General features: G+C 45.8%; 7 protein-coding genes across 7 annotated transcripts; 6 read left to right on the top strand and 1 right to left on the bottom strand.

Moving 5' to 3' along the window:
• Positions 1–162: 162 nt before the first annotated feature.
• L199_008522 (uncharacterized protein) lies at positions 163–1,764 on the top strand (the record flags this gene model as incomplete). The annotated part of the gene is made up of 3 exons (XM_064894202.1): positions 163–425; positions 511–859; positions 922–1,764. The coding sequence occupies 3 exons, from the start codon at positions 163–165 to the stop codon at positions 1,762–1,764; spliced, it is 1,455 nt and encodes a 484-aa protein (XP_064750274.1).
• Positions 1,765–2,063: 299 nt separating this feature from the next.
• On the top strand, positions 2,064–3,769 carry L199_008521 (uncharacterized protein; the record flags this gene model as incomplete). The annotated part of the gene is made up of 7 exons (XM_064894201.1): positions 2,064–2,195; positions 2,273–2,338; positions 2,422–2,630; positions 2,707–2,965; positions 3,043–3,220; positions 3,323–3,416; positions 3,616–3,769. The coding sequence occupies 7 exons, from the start codon at positions 2,064–2,066 to the stop codon at positions 3,767–3,769; spliced, it is 1,092 nt and encodes a 363-aa protein (XP_064750273.1).
• A 43-nt stretch (positions 3,770–3,812) lies between these two features.
• L199_008520 (uncharacterized protein) lies at positions 3,813–7,506 on the bottom strand (the record flags this gene model as incomplete). The annotated part of the gene is made up of 2 exons (XM_064894200.1): positions 3,813–7,328; positions 7,381–7,506. 2 exons carry the CDS (start codon positions 7,504–7,506, stop codon positions 3,813–3,815), a joined length of 3,642 nt encoding a protein of 1,213 aa, XP_064750272.1.
• Positions 7,507–8,185: 679 nt separating this feature from the next.
• Positions 8,186–9,418, top strand: L199_008519 (uncharacterized protein; the record flags this gene model as incomplete). Its single annotated transcript, XM_064894199.1, has 5 exons — positions 8,186–8,335; positions 8,413–8,577; positions 8,638–9,039; positions 9,128–9,228; positions 9,292–9,418. The coding sequence occupies 5 exons, from the start codon at positions 8,186–8,188 to the stop codon at positions 9,416–9,418; spliced, it is 945 nt and encodes a 314-aa protein (XP_064750271.1).
• A 433-nt stretch (positions 9,419–9,851) lies between these two features.
• L199_008518 (uncharacterized protein) lies at positions 9,852–10,991 on the top strand (the record flags this gene model as incomplete). The annotated part of the gene is made up of 6 exons (XM_064894198.1): positions 9,852–9,989; positions 10,060–10,203; positions 10,289–10,527; positions 10,573–10,678; positions 10,734–10,819; positions 10,868–10,991. 6 exons carry the CDS (start codon positions 9,852–9,854, stop codon positions 10,989–10,991), a joined length of 837 nt encoding a protein of 278 aa, XP_064750270.1.
• A 386-nt stretch (positions 10,992–11,377) lies between these two features.
• L199_008517 (uncharacterized protein) lies at positions 11,378–12,518 on the top strand (the record flags this gene model as incomplete). Its single annotated transcript, XM_064894197.1, has 5 exons — positions 11,378–11,515; positions 11,579–11,749; positions 11,807–12,178; positions 12,245–12,348; positions 12,401–12,518. The coding sequence occupies 5 exons, from the start codon at positions 11,378–11,380 to the stop codon at positions 12,516–12,518; spliced, it is 903 nt and encodes a 300-aa protein (XP_064750269.1).
• A 937-nt stretch (positions 12,519–13,455) lies between these two features.
• L199_008516 (uncharacterized protein) lies at positions 13,456–14,169 on the top strand (the record flags this gene model as incomplete). The annotated part of the gene is made up of 4 exons (XM_064894196.1): positions 13,456–13,499; positions 13,670–13,817; positions 13,882–13,985; positions 14,046–14,169. 4 exons carry the CDS (start codon positions 13,456–13,458, stop codon positions 14,167–14,169), a joined length of 420 nt encoding a protein of 139 aa, XP_064750268.1.
• Between the last annotated feature and the right edge of the window lie 674 nt (positions 14,170–14,843).

Genomic DNA, 14,843 nt, shown 5'->3' with positions numbered 1-14,843 from the left:
CATTTGGTGTCGTCTTGATGCTAATCATCATCCAATAACAATCGATCCGCGAACACGCATATACAAATGCATATATATATATATATGTATATATATATCATGTTAACGCAGAAGAGTCGAGATGTCCGATAAACTTAAGTCTCATAAAGATTGCTTCATCCAATGTTACAGCTCAGCGCTCAGTTATACCAATCACCCATCTATTTACCTTGTGGCACGTGCACGCCAGATGACCTTACGCTGTCTGGCTGTGTCCACCTTACCACTCCATCCGGCTATAGATTACCAGGCTTGGAAGTTCTTCTTATCAGTACAATCCAGCGGCGCAGTGAGATAGGCGGTAAATGGTCGCCATGTGAGGTGCAAGGATGTTCCAGGACTACTATTTTGGAGAGTGATCATTGGATAGAAAGAGGGAACACTGAGTGAGTCTTTATCTTGATTATCTGTAGCACTGATCCTGTTTGCCTGTACTGAGAATGTCGCTGATGAGATATACTAATTGAAAAGCTTTGAATTTTCCCTCACTCTCAATCGACAAAATCCTTACACACGTTCAACACATTTCGACCGAATAGTCCATACTCTCCATGCGATCATTCCAAATCATCCACCGGCCTATCACAGATCTACTTCTAGGCTTTCAAGAGGTACAATCATACCGAGATTGCGGCTGAAACGGAAGCAAGCACATGCCCATCCTGTCTCAGGATCACCCATCTTGGCGATGTCCACGAAGGATGTTCATATATACGGACCGGAATCGTATCTTGATCAGGTAAATACTTCAAGTTGGTCAGCAGAAAGTAGGATACCAAGTATTGGAGTGGATGTTTCGTTAAAATCCGAGGAGGAATATGTAAGTGATCAAGTCTGCGATGCACGGATGATACATCCTATGCTAATAAACCTCCGGGATAGGCGACATTGGGATCATCATACACCCTTCACCTCACTCTGCGCAATCTACCTCCCATCCTGACTGTACATGGCTGGGATGTATCACTCTATCAGTTGACCCAGCCCGTAGAGCCGAATGAACGTAATGTAATATTCAAAGACATCTACACGATTGGACAGAAGAACCAATCCTCCTCTATATGTAGACTACCCGGGCGAGCTCAACCGAGCAGTGCAGAGTACCTTTGGAGAGGAAGTGAGGCTACCAGCATTAACGAAAGCTTACCGAAATCGCTGTCAAATCCGACATTCGTAACTACCTTACGTACCCGACTACCCTCTCCAGTCATAGGAGCTTTACCCTCCTGTCCTGATGGAACGGAATACGCATCGATACAGCATTCTATATCCGTTGTGCTGCATTACTCGATCATTGGGGAAGATATGAATGGCGATAAATTAGGTGGATCGCTTGCCAGAGCCGAAGGTGCTATAAGGTCATGGATATATGAAAGGCCAATACATCTGTTATCGGACTTGCATGGATTGGCCGAAGCACCCTCGCCTATATATTCCACCTCTTCCACTAATAATCTAGATGATGCTCTTCCGGGTGACTTGTCAAATATGGCTGAGAGCTTCAAGATACCTCATATGGTCTCGATAACCAAGTCGAGAACGGGCTTCATGAGACCAGCTGGAGTGGTTATAGAAAGGCTAAAGGTGAAGATACATGAACATTGGGCAGAGACTGCAGGACTTTGTGCATGTTTCGGTGAACCAGGTCAAGCTTTCAAAGCTTCACTGGAGGATGAAATGGATGCGCGATCGAGAGCTGTCAAAATGGTAACTCAAGACCTGTGAATTCCTGGACTGACGCAGATATGATGAGCTATTATGTATATTGTTGATACTCGATGTTTGCCCATGTGAGATGCAACTTAGTATTCCGTACTAAGGTCGCTGTGCAGCGGCTAGGGAGTACTATACCCAGAGGTGAGAGAGATGGACGTTCAGAGTGGAGGTTGATTGATCGACGACGTCAATGCGCTTGACGCGACCGAGTACGCGTATTGATGAGCAATCAAAAGACAAAAAAAGTCAATCAGATGTTCACTTTCGCCGTTACTCTTGATCCAGCACAATAATCCGATAGAATCACCATGTTCATAGCAATCATAGGTACACCTTCGTCAGGTAAGCAGACCATCTTGGAATACCTCGAGAAGAAATATGGGTTCAAGAGAGTAAGGCTGGAGAGGAAAGGTAAAGCCGTCGTAGATCAGGCTAAGATAGTGAGTTGGTCTAATCCCCTGGACGTGTCGTAGAGGTCGCGCTGGTATCTTTGAGACTGATTGAACAGTATATAAAGAGCGGAAACGAGCTGGATCAACCTATGAACGAATTAAGTGTGACATCTAGTACGACACCCACACCTGTAAGTGATTCTTGACAGCATTGGTATGTGATACCATGGTCCATTCGACAAGCTAGCTGACTTCCATTGGTAATTGTCTGCAGTCGACCCTTCTTGAATCACCGTCCTCAAATCTAAGCTTCACTTCTCAGTCATCCTTGCTCGATTTCATCACTCGCAATTGGCTCTCACACCATGTGACAACCGACTTGACAAGTTACGAGGAGATTGAACCATTCGTCAAGCGTCCGTTCTTCTTGTGTGTCAGTGTAGATGGACCTATACTAGCAAGATACGAAAGAGAGAAGATACGGTGAGTGATCTTCACATCTCCTGAAATCGATGGAATATGTTGACTAGACTAACGATCGATCATATCTGGCCTGTAGAGCATCTGCAAATGGTTCATTGCTTTCGCTCGAGGAATTTATCCAATCTCATGATACACTCCTAAACGGCTCATTACCTTCCATACCATCTTCATCACTCTCGCAACACCCACAAACTGATTTCAAGCGATCGCTATCTTTAGCTCAGATTTCCATATGTAATAATTTCCCTACGGTCCAGGATTTGGAGGGGTATTTGGATAGGCTGAATCTAATTGATGAGGAGAGGTTGAGACCTGGTTGGGATACTTATTTCATGGTGAGTAAAAGTACCACGCATATGACATGTGAAAATGTGAGTTGTCACAGATGAGATGGGCTGATGTTCTACTATAGACTCTCGCATCGTTAGCATCTCACCGTTCAAACTGTATGAAACGACGTGTTGGAGCTCTGCTCGTCAGATCCAAGCGGATCTTGTCAACGGGGTATAACGGAACTCCGAGAGGAACAAAGAATTGTAATATGGGCGGATGTAGGAGGTGTAATGGTTCTGCAAGGGGTGGTGAAGCATGTGAGTTATGAATTCCCTCCTGCTGACCGATGTATCGGAATGGAGAGACAAAAAGATATCACTCCATTATAGCAAGTACTGATTGATTTGTCCCCTTTATAGTGGACGAATGTCTGTGCTTGCATGCTGAGGAGAATGCCCTATTGGAAGCCGGTCGTGAGAGAATAGGGGATGACTCTGTTATATATTGCAATACGTGAGTTGCTTTTCCATCTGCTAGTTCCCACTCAGGTTTTCGTATCACGCATTGGCCTCCCCGCTATCATTATTGCATGGTTCTTTCCCGTCTTTTCTTTTTGGTCGCCTACTTGACAGCTCCTCTTCGGCATGTCTACTATATTCTTTTCTGGTCCCTAGGATTGATTACGGGATTATTGCTGATTTTCTTCTACCAGTTGCCCATGTCTCAGATGTTCAGTCAAGATCGTTCAATGTGGTGTCCGCGAAGTAGTTTACAATCAGAGTTACAGTATGGACGAAGCGTCTGCAGCCGTACTGAAGGAAGGAGGTGTGATCTTACGACAATTGCACATGCCTAGTCAACTATAACCATATAAACTCAACATATATGCATACAACAGTTTGGCGATGATCAGCCATTGACCAAAATTTTCTTAATGTTCTCGGTCATCTCCAGACCTTCTTCCCTTAGATATTTCCAACTACCCAAATCGCCCTGTACTTCTCCCGCAGTAGCATTAAGCACCAACCACGTCCCGTCTCCATTGCGCTTCATCATTTCCTGATAAACTCCAATTGCTAGTCCTTGTAATTCCTCATTGATTCGTCGATCTAAGAATGGTCGAGAGATTACGGTAATTTCCCAAATTACCAGATCATCCACTGGTACTTCTCTTATGATGAACAACAAGATCTTTAGGACGGATCGATGTAATCTATGAGAGGTACTATACTTATCCATTCCTTTTCCACTAGTATATCCCCGTCCTGAAGTGGTGCGTTTGGCCAAAGCAGATTTCTTATCGTTTTCCCACTGATTTTTCAATAAGATCTTAATCCGAGGCCATACATGATCTATTACTCTCTTCGACATGAAGTCGCCCAATTCTTCACATAATTTCTCAATCACCTCACAAGCTTCCATGACGATATACGGATGATCCTTCTCATCTAAACGATTCAATATGGAATTCCAAGATTTGTCGATAAGCGGTAATAGTTCTTTCTCTCTATTTCCTCTTGATAACACCATAGTAGCATTGGAGATGATTGAGAGGATTTTGTATCGTAGGAAAGGTGAATTATGAGTTAAGAAGAAAATAGATTTCTCCAGAATTCTGATACACACACTTTGAGTTCGAGTAGGGGGGTTCTCTTCATCATCAACAGGATTTTCAGGTTGACCATTTTCTTCCTCTTCTCCATTTTGCTGTTCGGTTGAGGGGATATCACCTGTACCCCAAGCATGCTGAGGAGCTCTCTCGAGAATCTCCCCTATCTCCTCTTCCCTCCTTTTATTCCTTTCTTCCCACCACCCAAAGAAAATTTCGAAATCCTCTTTGGGACCAGGTGGCCTCTCCACTCTTCTCATTTCATTCAGCTTATTACGCCTTTCCTCACTTAAACCTTCAGAGGCAATCTCATCATTCATGACCTCAATCAACGTTCCGAGAACAGCCAACAAGCTACTTGCAAGAGCTTCGTATCCATGGTAATCATCTAAAGCATCAAATATTTCATCCACCAAATCATGAACCATCGGTACGATGTCCGATCCAACAAGTTTGATCATGGCTATCAATACTGATGGCGCAGTGGGAGATAGTCTTGCGGGTAGAAGATGCAATGTTACAATGTTAATTACGTAGTCTACGTTGTCTAGAACCATGTTTTGCGGACTGGCGTATCCAATATTATATGATATCTGATGAAGAGCGGTGGTGGCATATTCCCGAATGATAGGTTGAGGAGAAGCGAGATGAGAAAGGAGGACGTATAACGCGGTGAGTAGTAATGGCCGGAAGGACGATGAGAGGATCTGAGATGTCAGAGTGAGGGTTTGAAGTGATAGACAAGCGAGAAGAGCGTGTTGAGCTTGGGCGTGCAATCGACGAGTCTCGATGGATGCTCTGGTATTTGGTACGGGTTTTCGATCGAGTAAAGTAGTAAGAGTATCTATCCCCTGAGTCCGTTCTATGGGGACTAATGCTTCGGCGTTCGGATCTTCTGTGTAATTCAAATATTCATCTTCCTGTCCGTCCAAGTCTTCTTCCTCTTCGGAGATAGTTACTAATGTTTTGACAATTTCCCTACTCATCTTTCTAACAGCCTTACTAATCTTGCCTTCTGCGCTTTCCAGCTGAGCAGATTTTATACCTTCTAACAGTCTTTCACAAACCCAAATCGCCGAAACAGACTTGGCCACTTGCCTCCTACTATTCGCTTTCGCAAACAGGATGAAATACTCCACAGTATGTAAGGCTGTTTCGCCACCTGCGGCTCCTAAAGATCGTAGCATTTCCGCTAAAGACTTTGAGGTAGACTCAGACTCAACATACCGTAAGGGGACATGAGGAAAAGAATTTCCAGATTGCGTAGATCCATCACCAGCCAGAAGAAGAGGTACAGCAGTAGATGTTGTGTTATGTTGCCATCCTAGCTGAGCTATTCTTTCAGCAGAATTATCAGAAGCTGACCATCCGTTAGGTCGACCGAATTCTAAGCAATTCAATAGAGCCCAACTCCACTTTTCTACTCCGCCTTTTGGGCCTAGCAAGTCCCCTATAGCGTTGTTACCTTGTTTGACCTCTAAAGACGTTTGAGCAATTGCCGTGATCAATCTCGCTACCTCATCGACCTTCTTGTCCTGTTCCGAAGTGACCAATCTAGACAGCGAGTTCACACCGTTACTCAGGATATCTAGCAACAAGGGCTGTAAAGATAACCGTTGATTCTCTAGCAGCAGTCGTAACTTTCGCCTGGCATCATACCGCACCGGATCGAATGTATCTTGTGATAGTGACAAGAGCGAAGCCAGACATCGAGGTTGAAGAGAGGAAAGGGATTCATGACATGATTGAATGATTGAGGAGGTCAGGGTTATGACTGCATGACGAGGTAGATCGGAAGTATGACCGGACAAAGTCGATATAATTGGAGGAAGGGCATTCTGGAGTTGAGCGGATGTAAAGGAGAGATAAGAAGCGGTGAGAGGTGGGAATGGATTTGTCAGTTTAGATGAAGTTGAAGAAGCTGGTGATGGTGGAGTAGGTTGATCTGGTGGAAAAGGTTCATCCGACGTATTCCAATCTTCAGCTAATTGACTGAGATCATCGACTATCGGTCTCAACAGCCCTAAATCTCTCAGATCTTCGTCGTTCAAAGTCGATATAACCACATCTTCTATTAAACCTAGGACCTCCTGTGCGACTTCCCCTTTCAGACTGGCCCCTACACTTTGAACTAATTTGGCCATCGAGCTGATCACCCCTGGTAGAACGGCGGCGAGAACCTCATGTTTCCCTTTCAGGTATACCTTGATGAGCGGCCGGAGGAGCTTGAGGGAGGACAACTGAAGTCGATGATATGGGGGTGAAGGGGAACTAGTTTCAAGTCCGAACGTGATGGTTTGGAAGAGCGTAGGAAGTAACGGGGATTTCGAGCTGGACACCTTATCGAGCATCGAGGGGGTAGGATGAGGAAGACCATGATTGTCTAAGCTGATAGGATTCAGTAATGCGGTGAGTAGCTGGACAGCTTGATACTGGAGTTCTTGATTCCCTTCTTTCTCTTTGCCTTTACCCTTGTTGTCCTTACTTCTAGGTCCAACGGCAGCTATACAGAATCTCCATAATTGCTCCCAAGCTACGACTTCCATCCCTCCTGCACATTTCTTCCAAGCTGAAGTGGTATATCCTAAAAGCCTAAAAGCAGATTCTAAGAATTGATCAGGTAGATTCGCTGGATTGGATTGGCGTAGGATGGAAGTGAGAGGGAAAAGGATATAGTTGATTACCGCTGGATCAAGAGATGTTTGAGGGATAGTGTGAAGATCAGATAGCAGCTTATCTATCAGTCGAGCATGCTGAGAGTAAGAGCTTGGTGCTTGAGCAGCTATAGCCATCAATGCTACACATGTTGGCTTGAGCTGCGAACAAGTCAGCTAACATCAGAGTTGCAGGGCAAACCAGCTAGCTCACCTTTCGGAACGCTTCCATCCTGGCCATCCTATTCGCCATATCTGATAGTCCACCCAACTGTCTGGAGGAGGATGTGGAGATTGAAGGTCTGGATGATCCTCCGACAGGTAGAGTGGATATCGGCATTGTGAATTCAGCTTCCTTTGTTCGGCAAACCAAAATGGGAATTGACTACTGAAGCTCAGGCATTGTCGGAAATGGAGCAATCAATGGGACAGAAACGATCTATATCGATCCTGGCGAGGTATTTGTTCGATGAGGGTAGCTCGTGGGGCGTTGGCAATGTCGTATAGGGGATTGCAGGAAGAGATATGGTAATATAACGAACATTTCGACGCAGTTGTTGAGTTGATTGTCCAATCTCCGTATCAAGGTGGAGGCAATTACTAGTCTCGATTTGATTCCGTCCTCGTTGGCAGAGGTAACAGCCATGACCACTTGTGTGATCAGAACACTTGCTGGCGATGATCAGTACCATCGATACCCACTCATCACGGGCCAGAACATATCGACCGTTACTGATCGCCTGATTAGAAATGTGTTGACGATAGACCTAATTCCAACGCGGGCAGATCTGACCGAATGGGTGGCTTTACGGTCTGATGGGCACATGATCAACTGTTAAAGGGGAAAGCGCTGTTATAGTCGTGGAGAGGCTAGGACTCGAGCTCCCCTTCTTATCTACTCATGTTTGTATACTTATCTCCATGGTCACTGTATGATTAGGTGTCTACAGATAGAACTCACTTTCTACTTTACACAATCGTCGAGGTCCATTTTTGCTGTCAGACGGAAAATGCCCAAGATGACATTCGCCTCGATTACACCATTCTTAGTGGTCCTAACGCTCCGAGTCATCAAAGCAGATGAAATATTCATTGGATGCTACTCTTATCCCGATGTCCTCAATGGGACATCCATGGAACTTATGCCATCCAGCGATGTGAACTGCTTTGTGAGTTATTCTACTTCATGTCCAGCACCCAGATATATCGACAACTACAAGCTAGGCTAACCTCATGTAAATCTCAGCTCCACTGTATCGCTTCGGACTGGCTTTATGCGTATTCACATTTCGAACCTTCAGCCGAACACGGCACCGATAAATATTGTCTTTGTTCGAACGATGCACCCTCTGTGGTGAACATGGTTGGTGATGCGGTTTTATGTACAGCTGAGGAAAATTCGGTCGTGTCTGTGAGTGCCTCCTTGATACCTCTGATCGCTGTCCATAACTGATGTATGTTTGCCATCGAGGTGTCGGCTAATGTCCCTCGATGGCGGTGGACAGGAGGGGAAAACGGTCTATGCTGGGGTATCAGCAGCGGTAGTCCCACATTATTCCATTCAGCCACGACAGCTCTGGAATGTATCTCAATCTGTCCACGATATGCTCAGGTGGTATACGACGATAACTCAAACCCTTCCGGATGCTGGTGTGAGGGCTTTAGATGGTGGGAAGAAACTTTCCCTACTACGTGTGGATTTAATGTCGCTTTCCCTTACGAATTCAAGTTCTGGGAGACTCAACCTTCGAATGTTGTTCGACGAAGAGATAGGGAGAGAAGGGAGTCGAACGCTAGAAAGGCGGATTGGTCCTTGTGTCCGGATGGAAAGAGGGCTTGCAATATCATGGATGGCGAAGGTCTGAGCTATGAAGTGAGTTCGGCTGAATGTCCAGCTGTGAATGCCATTGTATATCGTCGCATGGCTCTTGGTAGATCTTTTTACTGACATCATTGAATAGTGCATCGACACAGACAACGAGTTAGAATCGTGTGGTGGTTGTTCACACGGAGAGTTTGGTATTCATAGAAGTGAAATTAAGGGACATGCCGTGGGAGTTGAGTGAGTTAGCTAAATCCACTTAGCTCTGGGTGATCAGGTGATGATTTGGTTTTTGAAATATAGCTGCACTACCTTGCCTGGAACATCTCCTTCTGGGGTGACATGTATGGCGGGTAGATGTACGGCGTCGATCTGCGAATCCAACTATCAATTGGTGGATGAACGTTGCGTGGCAGTGATACCCGAATAGCCAGAAGGGGAATCAAGGTGGACGATAATTGTTGATAATTGGGGTACGAACATGCAATCAATCAACATCTTGTAAAATTGACTAAGGATATACTCATGCATGCTCTTGGCTGATGAGATCCGCACACGCCAAGCTGCCCGGCTGCCTGAAGGGTGAATCTGTCCTTGTTTGCAATGCATGAATGAGCTATAATACCATCATCTCCGCATTAATGACAAGCTATGTGGTGCACAGGACCGTCCGCTTGGATTCTCTTGGCCATGATAGTCGATGATAGACGATTTCATTCTTCTTGTAACGTTTGGGCAGTCAGCAGGTGTTAAATGGAGTACTGATGAATAAGCTAGAACTTAAAAGAGGTATTCTACATTGTCAAATAGCTCGTTCGTTCTCATCGCATCCCATACTACGGACATAATCAGCCTCTACGATCATGTCACACCATCTCCTCGTCACCCTCTTCCTTATTGGTCTAACCGAGGCCGAAGTCTATGTTGGATGTTTTTTACCTGGTGTGACTGAAGGCTTGAACGCTGAGTGGCACTTCCTCGGCCCCACTGACGATTGTCTGGTAAGAAACATATCACTTTCATCCTCTACCCATGCTGATATTAGGGATTCAGGCTATCTGCCGTTCTTAGAACCGAGAGTATACCTACCAACTTGAGGCCCTCACCACCGGTGGTGTGACATTCACCCGACGATGTGCTTGTTCAGACAAAGCACCAGACTATCGGCATATGGCCGGAGAGATCTGTCATCCAGACGCCATTGATCTTTACGGTGTACGTCGTCTTCCATCCTATATATGCTCACATAGGCAATGATGAGACGCTTACAATAGTAATCTTCTCCAAAACCCCTATGTAGGTCTGGAGAGCAGATAGTATCTGGTCATACGATGCCTGTTATCGATCCCCCGGATGTCCAGGAGGCTCCGCTCAGCAGATTGACAACATAGAAAACTGCTTCTCGATGTGCTCCGAAAGCCGTTACGCCACCTTGTACTTGACCCGTGTCGGATTCGAGGCTGAGGGATATTTCACCTGCTATAATAACTCTAATCCATGGAGCGACCTCCCCCTTTCAGGTTGTGCTTACGGAGATTGGTAGGTTTACATCGGAAGTACAATGCTTAGTGGATTCGCCAAAAGGCAACACCGTGACCGTGGGAGATTAGATATCAAAGAGAGGACGGAGCAGGTGTTCTGTCCTCTAGGAATGACCGCTTGCAATCTAGCAGAGGCAGAAGGCTACGAGGTGAGTCTCTCATATCATAGGTGCATGTCTGCATGCTGACACACATGTGTGCTAGTGTCTCGACACCGGGTTGGATCCTGAATCTTGTGGTGGATGTATGCATGGGCAATATGGTGTGGTAGACAGTGCTGCAGGGACAGAGTGAGTATCACTTCTGTAGTTCGTCAACTCGATGCTGATGCTGCGAAGCTGCACCGCATTGACTGGTACTACGCTGTACAGTGTTATTTGCAGCTCAGGTCGATGCGTGATGACCGACTGTGGCGACGGTTATGACCTGATCGATCAAAGCTGCAAAGAGGCCGATCGATAAAGATGATCACCTAAGGTAATCGACGAAACGGACAGTATGGGAAATATTCAGGATAGCCTGATGCCACGGCATGTGTATAGGTACACTACTTATGAATAATTCACATGTTTTCAGCAGACGACAGTAGAGAAGATCCTGTGACGAGATCGCCTTTGATCAATCTGTGTGTCTAAGAACAGTCAAGCACAGATCACTGATGGACAATCTTTTTCCTTCTGCAGGATACTGCAGGATGATACATTGAAAATCTCATTGATTTTCAGCATGTGAACAAGTATTCGAAAATTGTCCTATTGTTACTAGATATCACTCGCTGCCCACAGCAACGGTAACAGTCTCCTTCGACAGAAACTGGGGTTCCTCACGCGGTAAGCCATATACTCACGATGTCACCGGTACTCTACCTCATATCCCTCCTTGGGTTGACCTCTGCCTCCGACTTAGTGGGGTGTTTTTCATATCCTGAGGTACTCAAAGGTCAAATTGGAGGACTGCAACCAGGTGTAATCCCGGTGGACTGTCTCGCAAGTCCATATTTCCAAGCTCGTATACCTTGTCCTTTCTTCTAACTAGGCTACATACTCTAGGCCAATTGCGTTCGCGATGGCAAGACCTTTACATACGAATATGCTCAATATCGCAACGGTCTCGGTTACGATCAATGGTGCCTCTGCTCGGATGATGCGCCCGACTACCGATATCTCAGCTCTGGACCTGACACCTGCGATCCTGGATTTTTTACACCTGGAGATGTAACAGTATGTATCCACCTCTGTTTTCACCTATCGTTATTGATGAAACTACCTTGCGATAAGGTATCAGTACCTCTGGCACCCTTCACTTTCGATGCGTGCTACCCCGGAATTGGAAACCCGGACCTCGATTACCAAATCAATAATATCTTCCAATGCCTCTCTTCCTGTGCCTCCTACCGATACGCGAGATTGGCATTTCATGCAGATGGTGAAGGTGGCTATTGTCATTGCTATTTAAACGACGAGCTGTGGTCTGGAGAACACTACGTACCATGCAACCGTGGTGCTTGGTATATATATCAGCAGACCATCCAGCCCAGTTCTTTCGCTAAAAGAGGTCGGGCTGGATTGGGTATCAGCAAGAGCGAACAACTCTGCCCGGATGGCCTGACTGCTTGTAATCTCCCTTTGGTCTCAACTGAAGGGTATGAGGTGCGTTTCCTGTCACTGAATGAACTCATCTTATGAAGAGGACTCTGAACCTACTTTACCACGCAGTGCATCGATATCGATATTGATCCCGAGTCGTGTGGGGGCTGTCAGTACGGCCGATATGAAACGGATCTTGTTGGGGGTCAGAGCCGACCGACATTAGGCCTAGAGTGAGACATATCCCGTCATCCGGTTGAGACAATCCAGCTGATATGTAAGTAGCTGCACCAACCTCCAGAATGCCATCATCAATACCATCTCATGTGTACGAGGCCAATGCATGATTGGCTCGTGCGAGGATGGATTTGAACTACACGAAGGAATTTGTGACGTAGTATGATTTTTCGCTTGGCTCGCCTGAATAAGACACTTTATGCATCATGTCAGAACCAATTCATGGGTTCGTCCGCGCTATACGATTCCATCATTTGATTCATTGCTTGAAGTGGACAGTCGGAACATCATTCATACCACCGAGCTATGTCTGCTGATACAACTGGTATAGGTCATGCGATTACGCATGTTGATGGTGTAGATCTTGCTTACTGCTGATCTCGATCTGCACTGAAGGTGATCTTTCATCTCTCGTATGCCTCACCATCGTGAACGCCTGAGATCATTTGGCATCCGCATAAGCTTACAGCTGCCTAACGGTTCTTCTGATCACCAAGCACAAGCGGTGCAAGAAAGTCACAGTAGTAAGAAAGACACAAAGACGAACAGAAAAACAACAGAGGGCGATATTTGCTTCGATTTATCAACGTAAAAATTCCTCAAAGATCATATCACTTTGCCCCATACATACTCAATCAAAGCAGTTCTATCGTTCAGCATGCTCGCCATTTTATTCTCACTCTTCATCACCCTATCCCCTGTCATCGCTCAAGTGTCCCCCGATTGGTCGTATCCCCTTGTTGGCTGCTTTACAGAAGATATACTTCAAGGACAGAAATGGAGACACCTGGACTATGACGATGGCTAGTGTGAAGTAAGCATGATTCACGGGTATCATCGGCTCGTTGTTGCTGAAGCTTTTCAAGGTCTATTGCTAAGGTCATGGAAGCCTCTATGCCTATTCCACAACCACTACCACTTACAGCTCTGGACCTTGCATCTGTAGCGACCTGGAGCCAGATTTTCGATATCGGCATGGTGTTTGTGCCTCGGGGGAATCGGGAATTTACGTGAGCCAGATCATGGTTTTCATTGTACAGGAAGCTGACAGCATCATCAGGTCACGGCCATGACTGAACAGACTGGATTCCAATCACACTACGATGACAGCTGCCACACCGCTCCGTTTCCAAATCTTGGAACCCAGGTGACCGATATCTACCAATGCTTTGAGCTGTGTTCAACCTGGAAGTATGCCGTTATAACTTTCGCCCAGAACCAAAGTCCTGCCCACTGTCGGTGCGCCGACAACGATCAGACATGGGTCAATCAACCTGTGACTGGCTGTGATAGCCCAGGAGCTTGGGTCCCGTACAGACAGATTGAATCACCTACTAGTAGCGCTGCAGTTATTAGGAAGCGAAAGGATGATCAACATAAGTTGAAGCTAGAGGGTCTCTCTCAAAGGTGCCCTCATGGTCAAAGGGCATGTCGCCTGCATGAGGGGAACGACGAAGCTTACGAGGTTTGTGGTCTTGATTTGCCTGTCAAAGTATGTCAAAGTATCAATGAAGCTGAAACAGATTTAGTGTATTGATACGAGTCATGAATTGGAATCTTGCGGTGGATGCATTCACGGTGAAATGGGAATCGGTCATGACTTCGGCTCTCCAAGGCACCCGATTGGTGTGGAGTGAGTGAAGCCATTGTAAGATGATGATTGTTGTGGTACACTGCTAATCCACATCTTCAGCTGCACCTTACTTCCCGGAATTACTCCTAACGGCGTGGCATGCTTCGAGAACCGATGTTTTGCGTTCGATTGTGAAGAGGGATTCCTTCTTGTTGATCAGACATGTGTGCGAAAAGGATTATGATCTACAAAGCTGATAAGGTCACCTGAAGGACTATCCATGAGAGCAGTACATTCTGTAATCGTTTGATCATTTATGCACATCATGCCTCTAATTGCATGCCGATCAAATTGAGATATCTCAAAGAAGAATTACCTTGCGACATTCACGACAGAAGGCTTTCAAATAGCTGTTGGAGAAATGATCAGCCCTTAGTGTACAGCATTTTTGTGCTCTGATGATCATCCGCACTTCGGAGCAAATCTATCCGAAAGTGTGTAATCTTTCCTCGTCTATCTTCTATTCGGTTCAAAGCAGGGGGAAACAATCGGCTGGACTACACTCCAAGCGCAGCTGGCACTTGATCAAGCCAGAAAATCTGGATAAAAGGGCTACACCTACAAATTCAAACCTGAGCGCCCCGGATCTTACCGTGGATCTTTGACGTCTTATTCTCACACGTTTCTATATACTCCGCACAGATATACAAGCATACATTCGACTGTCATGTTTCTCAAGACAATTCTGGCCATTCTTATCTGCATTCCACTCGCTCTCGTCCTAGCTCAAGATGAGGAACGTGCAATCTACGCTGGTTGCTTCGATAGAGAGGCAATCCTGAAAGGGGCAGTGGGTATATACTTGTATGATCGACCCATAGTACCGGAAGTTCCTTGCAATGTAAGTCTACTATTCCT

This window comes from Kwoniella botswanensis, chromosome 3 (assembly GCF_036426115.1).
Source record: "Kwoniella botswanensis chromosome 3, complete sequence".
Classification (NCBI taxonomy): Eukaryota; Fungi; Basidiomycota; class Tremellomycetes; order Tremellales; family Cryptococcaceae; genus Kwoniella; species Kwoniella botswanensis.
Note: the sequence above shows the minus strand (reverse complement) of the source record. Positions and strands in the feature narration are given on the sequence as shown.